This window comes from Danio aesculapii, chromosome 9 (assembly GCF_903798145.1).
Source record: "Danio aesculapii chromosome 9, fDanAes4.1, whole genome shotgun sequence".
NCBI classification, from domain to species: Eukaryota; Metazoa; Chordata; class Actinopteri; order Cypriniformes; family Danionidae; genus Danio; species Danio aesculapii.
In genome coordinates this window covers 49,814,444-49,833,852 of record NC_079443.1, presented here as the reverse complement: position 1 = coordinate 49,833,852, position 19,409 = coordinate 49,814,444, and the positions used below count along the sequence as shown (strand labels likewise).

General features: G+C 35.5%; 1 protein-coding gene across 1 annotated transcript in view; it reads right to left on the bottom strand.

Annotated features, from left to right (window-relative positions):
- The window catches only part of lrp2a (low density lipoprotein receptor-related protein 2a), a 262,973-nt gene that overhangs the window by 123,961 nt on the left and 119,603 nt on the right, over positions 1–19,409 (bottom strand). The window contains 8 exon segments of the mRNA XM_056465930.1: positions 1,347–1,490; positions 1,654–1,820; positions 6,405–6,539; positions 7,540–7,717; positions 8,116–8,344; positions 10,381–10,565; positions 10,642–10,853; positions 15,116–15,364. Coding sequence (XP_056321905.1) covers positions 1,347–1,490; positions 1,654–1,820; positions 6,405–6,539; positions 7,540–7,717; positions 8,116–8,344; positions 10,381–10,565; positions 10,642–10,853; positions 15,116–15,364 — 1,499 coding nt within the window.

Sequence of the window (19,409 nt, the reverse complement as noted above, 5' to 3'; positions counted from 1 at the left end):
TGATTCTAGCATGAATCAGCTTGTTTTTAGCATGAATTAGCATGTTGTTAGCATGATTCTAGCATGAATTAGCATGTTACTAGCATGACTAGCATGTCACTATCGTGTTGCTAGCACCTTTCTAGCAAGATTAGCATGTCAGTACGAAGTTTAAACTGTTAGCGTGTGTTAGAATAGCTAGTCACAGTCTCTGGGACAGTTGCTAGGGTGCTGAAATTGGTTGCTAGGGAGTGGCTAGTAAGTTTAAAGGTAATCAGTGATTGGCTGCTGGCTAGACTGAGTTGAATGAGGCCAGACTCTAGTCTGTAGGACAGTCTGATGCAGAGTTATGAGCTCACAAAGGTTGATCCAATGTTAAGTAAATGGGAGTCTTTTACAATGAAAGTCTATGGGACAGTTGCTAGGGTGCTGTAAGTGGTTGCTAGGGAGTGGCTAGTAAGTTAATAGTCATCAGTTATTGGCTGCTGGTTAGACTGAGTTAAATGAGTCCAGTTAGAAGTCTGTAGGACAGTCTGATGCAGAGTTAGGAGCTCACAAAGTTTGACCCAATGTTAAGTCAATGGGACTTTTGGGATTTTTCTGGGTCATTTTTCGGAAAACCCAAGGTCGGATCAGTTAGAAAAGATATAGCAACCCGAGTCAGACCAGTTCGAAGGTTTGACGAAAGTTTGAAGTATGTAGCTTGAAAGGCCTAGGAGGAGATACACTTAGAAATTAGTCTCAGAAGAAGAAGAAGAAGAAGAAGAAGAAGAAGAAGAAGAAGAAGAAGAAGAAGAAGAAGAAGAAGAATAATAAGTTTAAGATAGATAACAGTATGCTGGCTTTTCAAGCCACCATAATAATAATAATAATAATAATAATAATAATAATAGCAACAACAATAATAATAATAATAATAATTTTTATTATTATTATTATTATTATTATTATTATTATTATTATTATTATTATTATTATTATTATTATAGGTTGAATTAAGTACACATTTATTCATGGTAACATTTGCTGGTTACCACTGTTAAAATTTTTTTAAAGGCAAATATTTGAATACCTTTTAAATATCAGCATTAAGTAATGTAACTATTAAATAAATGTTCGATAGTAATTGATGTAATATTAAAATATAGAGCAAAGATATAAGAAATACAATAAAAAAGTCAATACAAATCAATTTAGCAGTATAAAGTTACCAAATAAGAATTCAGAAAATAAATCCATATATAATTGAATGCTTCTAGTATATAAAAAAAACGCATATAAAAAAAACCTTCTAGTCTACATTATTGTTTTTTTTTTTTACACTGTCGAAATAGCCATCAACTCTGTCAAGCACAGGTCTTGCTGACCTCTATAGCCTGTGATGAGGGGTTGGAGTAGTACAGGTTTTGAGACATCCAGTCCAGAGCCAGACCAACCGGAGACCCCAAAATAGCTGCTGGTGCGAATTCAGTTCTATTGGTACCATCTGACTTCACCCGGTGAATCTCCCCCTACAAAGAGAAATTATACAGTCCTTACTAGACAACACATATTGCAATCAGTGACACCGGTGCCCATTAAGTGAACTGCAGCCAGAAAATTATTGCTTGTGTTTGCACTTGTGTATATGTAATATATAAACATACGTATTTATTTTGAGTATGTATGGTTTACCGGATGTTCCACCCAGTAGATCATCTGCTCAGCATCATCAAAGTCAACATCGTATCCATTCAGCAGCCCGGCGACTGGTACCATGGCATCATTGTTCTTTTCGTTAGGGTTGAGTGGGATGCCATAAATAATGCTGTCTCTCACCACCACCAGGAAAGGATCCTCAACTGCAAAAACCATCATACAGTTGAAGTCAGAATTATTAGCTCTCGTGAATTAATAGTCCCCATGTATATATTTTTTTCCATTTTCCCAATTTATTTGTTTCAGCACCCAAAAATGTAGCGCAAGTAGATTAAAAGTAAACGGGTTCGGGCTTTTAAAATGCTGTCAATCAAAATGTACTTGTCGGGCTCGGACACTACACTGAAAAAAGTGTTGCAAACAATTTATTTGTGTTGAATTTAAACAAACAAATTAAACTGAGCAATGATCAACTTAATTTGTTTGTTTAAATTCAGCTTAAATTAATTGTTTACAACCACTTAACGTAAAAAAAAATTGAGTAAATCCAAGGAATCATCTTTGAATATTTTTTTTCAGTGTATCGGGCCTAACTTTTATGGTCCGATTACAGCTCTAGTATGGAAGTATCTGATTTCGAATGCAGCTCTAAAAAAGGGCTGGGGGTCTTGTTGGGTTATGAGCACGATTGTTTTTGGTGAGTTCAAATATCAACATTGTTTGTCAATGACAATAAACAATATTTCTTTTAAAGCTAGCTGAAATTAAATAAATGCAAGTAAATTATATATTATATTTACACTAATATTATCCATTTCAAGAGCGAAAAATGGTTTTAGTTTTATGGTTTTCGTTAACTGTAGCTTAACTGATGAGGCGTACCTCTATTTAAGAACACTTTAATATTAGTAATCTGATTATATCGGCACGTACAGTTTACTGCACGTATACAGTTGAAGTCAGTATTATTAGACCCCCTTTGAATTAGTTTTTCTTTTTTAAATATTTCCCAAATGATGTTTAACAGAGCAAGGAAATTTTCACAGTATGTCTGATAATATTTTTTCTTCTGGAGAAAGTCTTATTTGTTTTATTTCGGCTAGAATAAAAGCAGTTTTAAATTTTTTTAAAACTGTTTTAGGATCAAAATTATTAGCCCCTTTAAGCAATTTTTTTTCGATAGTCTACAGCAGTGTTTCCCAACCCTGTTCCTGAAGGCACACCAACAGTCCACATTTTCAACCTCTCCCTAATCGAACACACCTGAATCAACTTATCATAACATCAGAAGAGACTCCAACACCTTAGGTTATTGGGTCAGAAAAGGGAGACATCCAAAGTATGTACTGTTGGTGTGCCTCCAGGAACAGGGTTGGGAAACACTGGTCTACAGAACAAACCATCATTATAGAATAACTTGCCTAATTACCCTAACCTGCCTAGTTAACCTAATTAACCTAGTTAAGCCTTTAAATTTCACTTTAAGCTGTATAGAAGTGTCTTGAAAAAATATTATTTTCTGTCATCATGACAAAGATAAAATAAATCAGTTATTAGAAATGAGTTATTAAATCTATTATGTTTAGAAATGTGTTGAAGAAAATCTTCTCTCCGTTAAACAGAAATTGGGGAAAAAATAAACAGGGGGGCTAATAATTCAGGGGGGCTAATAATTCAGGGGGGCTAATAATTCTGACTTCAACTGTACATTCAATGCAATTAAGCACAAAAAAAGCCCAAATTCCCAGACTACAGGTATCATCTCGTTGCTTTTAGCCCTGCAGAAATGAGGTACTGGTGAAAAAGGCCTGGTCCAGTAAACCATGCAGTGTCAGCACAGTTGATTGCGATAAACAGGCCATTCAATCAGCGTTTGTCTGGATTAATTGTTAAACTCTCATGGAAGAATACGCTTGACAGTGCTAACAAAGGCTGAAACCTGAGCGAGCTTGAGGGTTTGCCCTAAGAGAATGTTAAGGGCTCCTTAAGACTAAAGGCCTCTTGCGCGCTTTCATCCGTTACTGTCAGCTGAGCTAAGGCCTTTTATAATAGTAAATGTTTGTCTCAGCAAAGAAGCTTACTTAGTAAATCGAAAATGGGTTTCTGTTGACAAGTTTTCATTCCCCTGAAATCTATATCCAATTTTAACAGAAGACTGCTTCATTCATTCACTGTGAAGCAGATTAAATGGACAGAGGCCAGCGTTAAAGACATACTCGCTTGCATTATTCATTAAAACAGCCAAAAGCAGGAATAACTGTTGAAGTCATTGCACTAATTTATCTTGTCCATGGCATGTTTATTAAAGTCTTGTTAGACTGTAGAGTTTTAAAAGGTCAGAGGTCATTTGTAGGCCAAACCAGAAACAATCTCCAGCAAAAGTAGCATGGTTTTTCCCCACAGGTTCATTGGAAATAAGTATTTTAGGCTACAGTTTTGTGAAATCATAAAAAGGTACTTAAACATATTGTTATGTTTGCTGTTTTCTTTGTCTATTTTTCTTTTTTACCCTCCTCTCTGCTTGTTTAGTCTTTAGGTTTCTTATTGGTTTACCATTCTGTCCATCATCATTATGACTGTGTCGGTTCCACCAATCCCAGGATGAGCCGCCAGGATTTAAAGCCCCGACAGACCAGTGTGTGATGTGCGCTCTGCCTCGGCGTACCGTTTGTGCTCCACGCAATTTGATTGTGCTATGCTTCGGCTGTTTAGTGATTTATCTCAGTTTACTGTGGTAATTCGAGTTTGCTTGTTGAACTTCGTTGGCTTTAAGTAACATAATGTGATGGTTGTTGTGTAGTTCTAAACTTTGACCGATTTATCCGGTTTGTTTTAGTTTAGATCGATGTTTGTTAGATTAGTTTGAGTGTTTTGCCAGTTGTGTATTTTGAGTTTTGTAGCTTTAATTAGTTTAGTTCGGGTGTCGTATACACTGAAGATTTCGGTATTTATTTGTATTTATTTTTGACGCCTAGTTTAGACTTTAGTTTTAAGGATCGTTTTGTTTTGTTAATTTCTTTGATTTGGCTTACACTCGTTGTTTTTGTTTAAAGATAATTTTAAATGTTTGTTTAATTCTTTTTCCTCTCCAATTCCTGTTCAATAATTTTCAACTACTGAGTAAAAGCTTAAATAGAGAATTGATTCTGCCTCATCTTTGATCTGTCGCACACATTACACCTGTCTCCCTTAAATGTTACAGCATCCCACTAAAACATCTTTAAAAATGTAACAATATGGTCAAGTAAACACTAGGGGGCAGTATGATGCCAACAACTGCCCTTCCTTCTCACATTAATGATATTTATAGGAATATATGAATAAAGGATTATTGAACCACAAAACAACTTGATGTTATTGATTATGATTTGTAATCGAATACGTTTGCTTCATATATATTTCTCTATATGGTCAACTTTTTGAAGTAATGTAAAATCAAGGTAAAACTACATAGTTGCAGTGCACTTTCTCTTCTGTTTGCTTTTGAAAACACTATTGGGTTTGGTTTAGGTCAGTGGTGGTGATCTGTAAGACAAGCCCTGCCTTTCATGGATGTACAGTGGGAGGGAGATGTACAGTGCTCAGCATATATAAGTACAAGCTATACAATTTTATATTTGTGCATAAACATTAGATTAGTCAATACTGAAGCCAAATCTGGAGCTTATCTAACAAAGACTTACGAATATGGTCCAAAAACTAGTACAGACAAATGTATATGTTATAGAAAAATATTAAATACAAATTTAAAAAAGATGAAAAATCAGAAAAGCAAAGATTTTAGTTGAAATTTTGTAGGTTGTAATTTTTTTTGCAATATGAGTTTTGATATGATTTTGCAATATGAGTTTTGATATGATTTGCAATAGGAGATTTTGAGTTTAATTGTTTTGTCTTTCACTTTCTAAATATGTTTGGTGACTAAAATATTATTTTAATGAATATATCTGTTTAATAAATATGTTTTGTTCAAATGCACCAAAATACATTGCCTATTTTCACTGAGAAATGAATAAAAATGTTCATTTTTTAAAATGTTGTGTGCTTAATTATGCTGAACACTGTATCTGTAATGTACAACAAAACGTACCCTAAATAACGTATTTCAGATTTACAAAAATGTACACAGCGCCCTCTAGTGGACTAGTCAGCTGAAACGTGCAATGAAATGTATCTAGAGCAACATATTTTGCATTTAGCAAAAATAGGCTTCGTCACATATTTCCAATAAGCCTGAGTTGGGATTTTTCTATTTGCTTTTCAGAAAATACGTTCTTGACCTACAATTAGTCTTTTTATTCATCAGCAACATTTTTTAATGAATTTTAAAACCTACATAATTTAAAGTTATGCATCAACGCCACAATCATAGCGCTTTTGACAACTCTTTCAGTCTTTACTTGAACTCTACAAAACATTTGTGTCATTTGGAAGATAAGTAAGCAAAATGACTAGTAGTAAACGCAGTAAAAGCTGACTAGTGAGTTGAAGAGCTTTTCTGTTCAAAACAATGCATACACTAAAAAGCCTAAAATGTCTGCTCTTGATTGAGGCATTCCAAGTGAAGATTTTTTATTTTATTTTTATTTTTGTATTTTTATTTGATTTGCTAATTATTTATGCAATATTCAAATTTTGGATTGAAACATAGCCTGAGGAAATGAGATATTTATGATATATTGATGCAAAAATTGTTGCTTAAATGTATTGTGCATCTCACTGGCTATCATCCCTCTGGAATTCAGAATTGGCCTATAAAACCCCATATAAATGGATGTATCTCATACCTCTAGCGCATGTGAACTGGTCAGCAGCGAGAGTCCAGCCAGATGGACAGGCACAGGAGTAAAACCTGGGACCAACAGCTGACAGCAGGCAGATATGAGTGCATGGGCTTGAATGAGGGTCACATGGGTTATAACCTGTAGGATGAAGACAAAACAAATTCTTAAAAGGATCCTATTATGCTTTGTGCACATCATTTACTGTGTAATGTTGCTTTTTGAGCATAAAATTGATCAGCAAAGCATCTACAGCCAAGTTAATCTCTATATCAGTAACATTGTTTCTGGACTCCCTTAAATGTCTTCAATATCCTGAATTTAACCACTCAAAAGGGGACACAGCTAGACTGAGTTGTGTTAGTAAAGTGTTGTTGCCGCAGCTTCACAGATCTTGTATACCAATACACATGAGATTTCTACTCAAGCGGTTTACATTCACAGAGAGAACCAACATAGTGTTTCTGATATAATCTTATGAACATTTGACAGATGAAATTAAAGAGAATTTAGTGACATCTGCACTGTAAAATGAATGCTGAAATTTTTTTAGTTTAATCAAATGTACTTTTCTAGTCATCCCAACTTACATCAATTAAACGGACTAAAAATATAAGTTAAACTTTAAAAATTAGTTGAAACCTGATTAACTTATTATTAATTGTTGCCTTGAATAGTTCAGAAAGCCAAATATCCAAAGTTTAAACGTACAAGGCTTTAAAACACATGCTTTAAAGGCTCCGCCCTCTTCTAAAAAGGGGGCAGGGTCAGAAGTTTATTTGCATTTAAACAGATGCATGAAAAAATGCATTTTTGGATTTACAGCATGGCATATTAAATGATTCTTGGGGTACTTTGAGCTGAAACTTCACATATTCTGGAAACACTCATGGCATATATTAATCTTGTAAAAAAAAAGGGCACAATAGGACCCCTTTAACGTGTTCTTGGATGTATTGTTCATGATTCAACGGTGAAAGGTTGTTTAAAAGATGTTATTTTTGGATTGACAACTTTTTCAGCAACTAACAGGTTTGTCTGAGAGAGATTTGCACTGTGAAAAGTGTTATACAGAGATTAAATTAAGAAAGAAATACCTCTGTGAAATTTTTTGTACACACATAGTAGTAAAGTGTGGTACCTGCTGGCTGTCTAGCCGGGTGAAGTGCCACCAGACCCATTGGCTGGGGCAGATTATACAGCATCACCGATTGGTTCTGTCCGTGCCACTTGTTGGCCCGGATCACGCGGTTGACGTATCTGTCGGTCCAATAGACAAAATCCTCAAAAATGGTAATTGCGTGGGGATGTTGCAGTACCTTTCCATTGAGAAACAAGAGGTGTTTTATTTATTCACAAGTAAGATAGTACAGAGACATACTTCATCCAGATATGAAAACACAACTGTTAATTATGTTGAGAGCTTACAGTATGTTTCATGCGTTAATGAATGCAACTTTTTTGTTGTCAGTAAGGGGCAATCTGTTTATTTTTCTTACCCCACCAACAAATAGTTGTGCTTGTTTTAAGCAATATTTCTCAATTAATTTTAATAACATTTTCAGAAAGCTTTTCTTATTGTATGTTAATGTAAATGCATCTTAATTAATGGATGTTTTAACAAGATAAATGAGGCAAAAATGTTTTTAAAATGCACCCTTTGTATAGAACCTTACATGTAAACACAAAAATTAGTGTATAAAACAAAAGGTCTCACCAAATCACTGGCCAGTACTTGTTTTCGGTTCTTTCCATTGTAATCGCAGTAGTCTATAAAGTCTAGATAAGCATCAGCAAAGTATAGTAGACTGTTGGGGTAGTCAATTGTCAAGCCATTGGGCCAGTAGAGTTTGTTGCTGATGATTGTGGTCCTTAACTTGCCATCCATACTGGCTCTCTCAATACGAGGATTCCTGCCCCAGTCCGTCCAAAACATCAGGTGAGTGCTGAAATAAATACAAAAGACATTTTTTCAACCAATTCCCAATCGAATACATTTTTAATACGAGACATCTCATGTTAGTGTCTGCATAAAATTACGTTTTCAAAATGACTCTATAGAGCATAGAAAACCTTATAAATGGAAGCCCAGTGTCTACTTTACAAACACAGTTTTTTAGAAAACCTTTGCATGTTTAAATGTCACTTGAATTTGCATGCTTCTAGCACGCTTTGCACTAATATTTTAGTTCGTTCACATAGAAGTGGCTTTTTTGCACGTTTCTAGGATGCTAAGTCAAGCTAACAAAAAATATTGTAGTGTTACTGCTTAAAATGTTCATGCTTAATTCAGTGACACTCTGGAATTACCTGTGAAATTTACTACCAATTTCAAAATAAAAAAAAAATCAAGTTGAATTTTAGATGTTTAAAGCATCTTAGACATTTTGTTAGCATGAGTTATCATGTTGCTACCATTAATAACAAGCATATGTCCTGCAGGGATAACAAAAAAATTGGAAAAATATTTATAGCACACTGTAAACATTGAGTCAAATAAGGACAAACACAACTTTGTTTGGTTTTTCTTGTTGTTTTTTTTTTCAATTTTTTCTTCAAGTTTTTTTTATCTCAACAGTTGGAGTTGTTGTATATTTTAGTTGCCTCAAAATAGAACCATGTCAAAGACACGCCTTAACCATAGACTGTAAAATATATGGACGTAGTATCCGTGACGTCACCCATAGGTTTCTGAACACAGCAAAAGAAGCTACAAGTAGGGGCGGCCAACCGTCGCCATTTTGTTCGATCGTCAACGCACCCACGGCGGGATACCAAACAAGGGCAAAGAGGCGGAGAGTGAGTGGAGCTACAGACACCTGCTGGCACTTTGCTTAGACCTGGCAGACAGACTTTACTTTGGGAGAAACGCTTGATACTGTATTACCTGCAACTCGTTTGTGTTCTGACCACATGTGCTTGGCTGTACACTATATCAATAAAGTGTTTAGACTTTTAAAAACACTGTAGTAACACATTGAGCCACTAAGCATTGCTCTTATGACGTTTTTCTACAGGAGGAAAACGCGAATTACTTCCAAACACTTCAAATATAGTCTGTGTTAGTAAATGCAAGACTATTGATGAGCTCCAGGCATAACACTGTATGATAACGCTTCAGATGACTGTTCTAGAGCCTACATCTAATCAATCTATCCCATTCTGGAGTGCATTACAGGTCTAAAGAAAAATATTAATGATAAATGATCTTAAATAAAACAAATACATTTATAGAGATGGTGTATAAGTATATAACTTTACTCACATGGGAAACAGAGACCACGTGAATGGTTTGTGAGCACAATTAAATGCACACAGCATCCCATATCATCTGATCATTGTAAGAAATAAGTCCAAAAGGCAGCTGACTGTGTGAAGCCACATAAAACAAAACAAAAATATGATGAATATGCCGAGATCAGTGGCTAATCTGCTGGATTCAGCTAGCTGTCACTCAAGTGGCCACGCCCTTAATTATGCAAACTTAATATAACCTAATATAAAGGAAATGGATGAGTTATAAAAAAATTCACCCCCTCACAGTTGTCATGGAGGGTAATAATAGCTATATGAACCAAAATTGTTCTTTGTATCAGGCTGTAAACAACTTTTGTTCTGCTGTAAAGTTGGCCATTCTAACAGTGGGCTCAATTGCAATTTGCTCTATTATGGAGCCAGGACTAGCGGAATTTTGATGAATTGCAGTTTCAGTTACTTCCGTATTGGCTTGCTGAGGGAGAGCGGGAGGTTGCGGCTTGGCCTTAACACAGTTCAGACTAACACACCCATGGGAGCACAAATGAGTACAAAGGTATTTGCTGTTAAAATAATGTGGTGCAGGATGTGGAAATGATACCTGCATTGGGTTGAAGCTAGCAAAAAGCACTTGCATAGCGACTGGCGCCACATTTACAGTATGCTAGGGCCCAAAAAATGGCCTTTGGATCCACATGGCAGACAGTTGTAAAGCAGCATGTCTTACTTGTTTCTAGGGTCCACTACCAGACCCCTTGGGTTGGTCACGTTTTCACTGATCAGCACCGTTCTGTGGGAGCCATCCAGTTTGGACACCTCAATAGTCTCCAGAATGTAGTCAGTCCAGTACAGGTTTCTGCCGACCCAGTCGACGGCGAGGCTCTCAGTGACGGTCACTCCGCTGTCAAAGATCTGTCAGGGCAGAGAAATTATATTTCAGTGTGATGATGCTAATGTTGATTGTAGATGTGTCGTTTGCGATGCTCACCACTGTGCGGTCAGTCCCGTTTTTGTGAGCACTCCATATTCTGTCCTGCGTGGTGTCAGACCAGTAAATACGGTCCGTGACTGAGTCGAAATCCACCGCTACGATGTTACGTCCGTCTCGCACTAGAGAGCGAATAGCGTTGGGCTGGGCGAGGATGTCATCAGATATAATCTGGTTCCTACTCGCCACTAAGAGCAAGGCTTCTCGAGATCCTGTCGGATTGAGAAAGAAATATTAGCACAATTTAATAGTTACTTTTTATATACTTTTAATTAAGATTTTATATTGAAATTTATGATCGAATGTAATGCATTTCTATGAGGCAATGCTGAATTTTAAGACTCTAGCCTTCAGTGTCATTTGATGCTCTAATAAAATCCCTCTAATACGTTGATTTGTTTTTTCAAGTGAATGTTGAGTCCAAAAGAGCCGCTTTTATTAGAAATAGATCCTTAATTGCCACTTTGGAGAAATTGTGTCAGTTTTTGGACACTAAAATGATTCATTTCTAAAATATATAAAAAATTTTATAATTTTATATTATATTTTTAAAAATATATAATCTCAAAATTTGAACACTGAATATTGTGAATTATTTTAATTTATTTATTTTATGTACAAATATTTATATATTTATTCATTCATTTTCCTTCGGCTTAGTCCCTTATTTATTAGGGGTTGCCACAGCAGAGTGAACCGATAACTATTTCAGCATATGTATATTTAGCATATGTTCAACCACTGAGCCACCCCTTTATTTATTGATTGATTCATTATTTTTGCAATCACTTAATGCACCTAATGCACATTTCAGAACTATTCAATCCATAAAACTACGAAATAACACAAATAAAAGTGTACTGATGAAAATGTTAAGCCATATTATTAAATCTTTTCTTTAAAAAGCCATTCAAATCCATTCATTTTAATATTTATAATATACTACATTTTACTGGACAAAAATTACAGTTTATAATTATTCATTCAAGCTTTATAGACTAAAGACTGCATGCCACAGTGTGCACATTTCATGCCTCATATTTTATGCCAGTATCTGCTTAGATTTCAAAACACTCAATGATCGTGCATATCTCAAGATACATCAAATAACTTTGACAGGGCTAGAAGCTAATCCAAACGTTCTTCATGCATCAGCTCTCACTTATAAAAGTATGTGCGACGTCTCTAACGTGGCCAAACAGAAGGATAGAGAAAACATTGAGAAAGAAGACGAGATATATCGGATGACAGCATTTTTCAGCAGGCTATCTGAAGGGAATGGGCTCTTGTCAGAGGCAGAGCTTATAAACAAGCCTTTGTTTGGTGATTACCGCCTAATTACCCCAAAAGAAAGTTTGTGACTGACATATATGTTATTTGTCTTATCTGGGGTAATCCGAGAGGCCAAAACAGACCGGGTCTATTTTGGCTTCCGGAGCCCGATTATGGCTTCAGTCCACTAATAGCTGTCAGAGATCACAAACTAAAACTGAAATAAAATCAATTTAAACTATACAGACATGATATCATCCCAAAAACACAGAACTATCAAAACAAACAATATATATTTATATAAATAAAAATCTGAATATTATTAAAATTTTAAAATCTTTTTCACGTAAAATCTTCATGAAAACAATAACAGTACAGTACAGTAAAAATCAGTTAATAAATTGTGTTATTTTATAAACTCACTTCACAAAAACTGTAATAGTATATGGATAAATACCATTACAAATCAGAAATTATAGGTAACTATGATATTTTAATGATTTTTAGATGATTTTCAATGGTATTTATCCATATACCATTACAGTTTGTATGACAATATCAATGTATTTATTGTTTTACTAAAATGGACAGAAGAAATGATAATAATAATAAATTATTTACATTCATGTGCACCACAGAGCAATGGAAAGTCATAAAATGCAATATTTTTCCTGCACATATTTATATCAAAGCATTATATTTATTATATCAACTTTTTGATATCATATTTATTACTTTTATATTATATAAAAATGCATTTTATCAAAGAAATGTCACATAGACAGTTTGTGAATGTTACTGATTCACTGTAGATCAATAAATCCGTTCAGTTTTTGGAAATTTTTTTGTCATTTTGTTAAATAAATATTTAAACAATTTCTTTTAACATTTTAAATGTCTTTACTTTTCCTCTTGAACAACTGTAAAGCAACATAATGTGTCCTTATTAAATATAAATACATGCATTTTAATGGTATTTTTGAACTGAAAATATATAAAGCAGTCCAACAGTGTTTAAAACGCTGATAGTAATAATAATAAATACTTCTTAAGCAGCATATATTCGTTATATGTGTGTTATGTTACACTGAGGTTTACTTTAGTCTGCTTCACACTTGCAGGAAAATATCAGGCTATGCTAAAAGGCTGGTTATTTTACCAACGATTAGGTGTAGCCTATTACAGGTTTCAAAGAAAAATCTTAATATTAAAAAAGGAAACATAAGATGGACCACAACAGATCATATCATTAGCTATGTTTCCATCCACCTATTTTTATGTGCATTTTTGCATATGCGCATAAAAAAACGGTTGATGGAAACGCCATGATGCGCATAAATTTTGAAAATGCGCATAAAAACTTATGGGCATAACTGAGTAGGATAAACTTTATATTCGATAAGATAAGATGCGCATAAACTATGATGGAAACACTTTTACCGCACAAATATGCGCAATAAAAAGGTCATGTGACTTTGTTATAGGAGATCATGTGATGATCAAATCATGTACTTATTTTATCAAGCTGCATTTGAAAGTGTTATCAGGTATGGTCTATCTACATGGTATGGCAATCTTTCTGTAAATATGAAATCAAACATTTTCAATACTATCAGAATTGCTACAAGACTAATAGGATCTGAAATATTTACTAGTATACAAACACTCTACAAGCAATTCACTCTGAATGAAGCGAAAAGAATATTAAGTAACCCATCTCATGTACTCTTTCCACTTTACGATCTTTTACCTTCTGGTAGAAGATACAGAAATTTCCGCTGGAAGTGGAACAAGGCAAGGCAAGGCAAGTTTATTTATATAGCACATTTCATACACAGTGGCAATTCAAAGTGCTCTACATAAACAGGAATAAAAGAAACAAGTATAAGAGAAATAAAAAAAAATAAGAAGAATGGTAAAAAAAAAATAAAATAAAATAAATAAGAATAAAAACAGATAAAATGTGTTTTAAAAGAATGAAAAAGAAGAGAAAAACATAATAGTGCGATCTGTCGGACGTAGCACAGTGCTCATTTAGTAAAGGCACAGCTAAACAGATGTGTTTTCAGTCTTGATTTGAATGTGCCTAATGTTGGAGCACATCTGATCATTTCTGGAAGCTGAAGAACTCTTATATTCCAGTGTCAATCAGACTGTTGAACACTGATCAATAGTGCATATAATTCTTTTGCATGTTGACTTATTTTTAATTGTTATTATGTCAGAACCTGCTGATGTGCTGTGTGAGTCCACAGAAAATTTCCCCTTGAAGGACAATAAAGTATACAAAAAAAATAAATAAATAAAAAATGTGTGTGTAAATGGACACACCAGCAGGCTGAGCACACTGTAAAACATCTGTAATGTCATTCTAAAACGTCTTACCGTTTCAGTATTAGTTTTATTATATTATTAATGACCTCCAGAATCAAGAGCGTCTGTGCTCCGCGTCTGACACCTTCAAACGCCACCGAGCGTTCACTGCGTGTCAGGATTGCCTTCTGAGGCGCAAGTCATTTATTAGATCAAGAAAAGATTGACGCAGCTTCTCCTACCGTGGTAAATTCAGTTTTTACTGTTGATATTTGGCGCCAGTTGATCAGGAAGTGACGATTTTGTTCGCTTTGACTCAATGGATGGAAACGCTGCTTTATTCGCACGTCTTTTATGCGATAATCCAGTTTTGCGCATAAAGTTCATTCGCATTTTTGGATGGAAATATAGCTAATGTCATCAACAAATGCTTAAATAATGTAGCCTACAGCAAACATCATGTTTTTAGTTAGATTGTGCCGTCTGTCATATACAGAAGGCCTATAGGTCTGTTATTTTTACTAAAGAAGATATATTATTTGAGTTTAACACCAGAACTATAGAAACTGTATTTGTTTAAAAAAATGGCACAGTATGGGGATCGGATCTGTATCAGTCGATACTTAGAATTTTGGTATCGGGATCAGATCGGTTGCAAAAAAAAATGGTATCGGTGCATCCTTATTTACAATTATACAATTTTCACTGTACTTTTGATCAATTAAATACAGCCTTGTTGAGCAGAATAAGCCCATTTCAAAACATCAAAAAAATAATTTGATTAGCAGTGTACAGTAAGTGTCTTATCTGTGGTAACCCGAGTGGTCCAGTTGGCCTCTGGAGCCTGTCCAGGACTACTAATATCTGTCAGAAATAAGAAAACACAAACCCGAGGCTTTGCATGTTCGTGCGTCTGCCTCCAGCATGTATCCATCCTGACAGTGGCAGCGGAAGGAGCCTCTCTCGTTGAAGCAGTGTTGGCTGCAGACGCCTGGTGGGTGACATTCATCAATGTCCTCACACGTCTTCGAGTCGTTGCTCAGCTGGAAGCCCATGGGACACGTGCACTGGGCTCCGAACGGGCCCTGGATGCAGCCGTGAGTGCAGCCCGCATTATTGTCCGAGCAGCTCTCCTGATCTACAGCAAGGCAGAGATGGTGGGAATCAATGAGAATACAAAGAATAGACATGCTTGAAGATGGACAGTATTCTGGGAACATGCTAACACAACCATTAAAAGAGATGTTTACTGTGAGGGCTGGGCAATATGGATTAAAATATGTGTTAATTATATACAGTGCACCTCATAGATGAGTAACATTTATATTTATATCAATTTATCGTTGAATATATATATTAGTGGTGGGCCGTTATCGGCGTCAATGTGCTGTGTTAACGCAAGACTCTTATTGCACGATAAAAAAATATCGCTGTTAATCTATTCTCAAAGTTGGGTTGGGAGCTGGGTCTATTCTACGCAAGCTATGATGACTTTCACCTTGATATTTTAGCGTGGATGTATACCTGACCGATGAGCCGTCTGACAAACAAGTGCCCTTCTGAATCAAATCAGTAGGATGCCCTTCCGGATCTTTCACTTACTTTGAAGACAATACTGACTACGCTAACATGGACATCTGTAATCCTTAATAGAGAATAATATAATTAAGGTGTTTACGTGAAGTGCTTTCATATAAGAGTTTCCTGTAATTTTGGGTGACTTTAACTGCAGTTCGGCAGTTTCACCTTCACTCATGAACATTTCATTCACGCCCCCGTGACAAACTGGGGTATTAGACGCAAATAAGGAGTAAGGACTGAATAACTGAATAAACAGTTAGTAAACTCAAGTACATCTTATTGAACATCATTTATTTTCATCACCAATTATCATAGTAGAACAGTTTCTCAAGCAGTTTCTGATGCATTTTGGAAACCGGAGATGAGCCCCTGGTCTAATGCGCCACCTGGCTTGAGAAACCCATTTTCAAAGACTTACTTTTAGTCATTATTTAGGTAGCACACATATTCTGAATGCCTTCGGCAGAATTCAAATGAGCCATTTTAATCTAGATTAATTCCAAGATTACAGTGAGATTAATATAGATTTTAAAAAATCATCTATGCCCACCTATAATAAATATGTACAGTTGAGGGCAAAATTATTATAAATGTATTATTTTTTAAATATTTCTCAAGCATTGTTTAATAGAGCAAGGGAATTTTCACAGTATTTCCAAAAATATTTTTTCTTCTAGAGAAAGACTTTGTGTTATTTTGGCCGTAAAAAAAATTATTTTGCTAAATTAGCTCCAGTTTTGACTTTAGTACTGCTTGATATGTACTGTAGGCTCGCAAATATCTTATTGTACAGCATCCTATAAAGCAGGGGTGCCCAAACTCGGTCCTAGAGGGCCGGTGTCCTGCATATCTTAGTTCCAACCCCAATTAAACACACCTGAATAATCTAATCAAGCTCTTTCTAGATATACTAAAGCTGTGTCCTAAATGTCACACTATACACTTATGCACTATGTACTTATGCACTTACAAACTAAACAGCATAGTATATGTATGTAGTGTCATCCCAAATGGAACATTAATGTTTTTTTTACTAAGCGGAAATTCAAACCCCTGAAAATGTTTGACGGTCGCCGAATTAGTGAAATAAATGACCAAAGTGCCAAATAGCACTCGCCATGAGTATAACCGCATTCACCATCAGGAGGCAGTATAATCACTCTTGTATGAGAATACTGCGTTCACAATCCAAAATGAATAAAGTAACCCAACATGTGCGCCTGATAGCTCCGACTATTAAGTGTGTGAAGTGTCCAACATTCCACACTTCATTTTACCGGTTGAATGAGTGCATCATCCGGGTAATTAAAGTGCACTTATTATTTTTAGTGTGAATGCACTACTTACACAATTTAAACTACAAAATGACGTAGAATAGTGCATAAGTATGCGATTTGGGCCGAACTTTAAAACTTCCAGGCAAGTGTGTTGAAGGAAGTTGGAGCTAAACTATGCAGGCCCTCCAGGACCGAGTTCGGACACCCCTGCTATAGAGTGTTTTCATTTAAAAGAGAGATCTGTGTATGGGTGTACTTTATGATTTTCATACACTGTATTGCCTACAAATTGTATTGAAAATGTGCTTTGTTTTTATTCTGCGCAATAAGGCCGTGTATGGCGTGATTTCTTGCTATTTTCAGACCAGTGCAAGCCTAATTATCACATTTTGCGCCACGTTGTTTAAATAGCAAATCCATTTGTGCCACTTTGTGGACTCATGGGTGTGCCGGTCTAAAAGGAGGGATGTTAAGGCGCAGTGTTGGCTCATTGCTATTTTGAGAAACTGAAATAGACCGCACCATTGAACAACTAAAAGTGGGCTTTTTTCAGTTTATTCATGACAATTTGCATAAAGAGTAAACATAAAGTAAAGTGAAACTAAAGAGGCTGAATGGAGGAGGCTCGTTCTATATCCTCTCGCTGCAGATGGTCTGCTGTTTTCTCGCTAGTGAAGCGTTCAGTATTTCCACTTCCAAATTCCGGCATGTAAATAGCAAATGCGTCATGGCGAGACGCAACTGACTCAACTGAAAGGGAATGCCAGATGAGACTCTAATTGGTTTATTGCATGTTATGCTCAAAACACACCCATAAATCATTAAGAGAATAAGCTCAACCCTGTTAGACCATGCACCAGGGTGCAATGCTTATTTTCCCATCCTTAAAATAGCAAAAGTGGATTCGAACACGCCCTTAATGCTTTTGCGCCATGCGCTTTAGACTCTGCACCTCAATCGTTACAATAGAGCCTAAAGAAGTGTTTAATTTTCATTCAAATTATTTACTTATTTTTGGTGACATAAACAGCCATTTTTGTCAATTAAATTCAAAATATTAAATGCAAAAACAGTCAATATTTTCCCCTAAATAGCGAATTATGTTTAATTATTTTATATGCATCAAAAAGCAATACATAGAAATAAACATTTATCTTTAAAAAGCCACACAGACAGTTCTGTCAACATTATAGATCGTGCAAGACCAATAATCAAGAGTTCATGAAGTAATTATTGACCAATACACCAATCAATGACCATTTGTAGTAAATGTAATTTAAAATAGTATATATTAAATAGTAAAAACACCAAATAATGTTAGTTTTTACTAAATAAACTGACCACAGAATGATATACAAGCATTTTATATGCATACTGTCACGATCACCAGCGATCGTAACTTCCTAGATCGCTGGATCTCACACACTATAACCTATGGACTACAAATCCGCCATTCATGGACTACATATTCATACATGCACTCCGTTCACACACACACACACACACACACATGCTTCCTCATTTCCACTGATTAGACTCTCACAGCTGATGCAGCTTCTAGACTGATTACAGACACTATTTAATCAGCACACTCTCACTTCCATTGCCGAGTCTTGTTGTCTGTAAAGTGACATTACAACGCGTTTCTCTTAGTCTTGTTCCTTGTTTCCATTTCTCCTTGTCTGCCGCTTGTCTACCGACCTCTCGCCTGTGTTTGACTACGATTCTGGACTGCCTTTATACATCTGTTTGCACCTGTGTTGACCATTGCTTCCCTGACTTTGAATAAACCTGCACGTGGATCCTAAACCTCAGTTGTCTCTGTCACTCCCCGTGTTACACATACACACTCAAAAACACTGCATAAAAACAAACTGTCTCAAAGAAAATTGAATAATTATTTTAAAAAGTTCATCGAATTATTATAATATTCACGATGTTGCAGATATATTATGAATATTGCCCAGCCCAAACATTCAAATTTGTTCTTAACTATTTTTGAATCTGGTATTGAGTGGTTGTGTACCATTTCTACACACTAAAACAACATAAAAGAGTACTACAAACTACATCTCTAAGCATCTATTAGACTATAAACACACAATTTTGCCACATTTCCACACTCTGAAGGTAACTGTATGGTTAGTGAGTAAAGCAGGCGACACGGGGTAGATTAGTGTGTCATGCAGAGGATTGTGGGTGATTAGGGATTTATCCTACCTGGCAAAGGCTCATCTGTGAGAAGGGAAGGCAACATGGAAGGAAAATCACAGATCATTTCAATGTTAATTTTCAGATTAGCTAAACACATGCATGATTTGATGA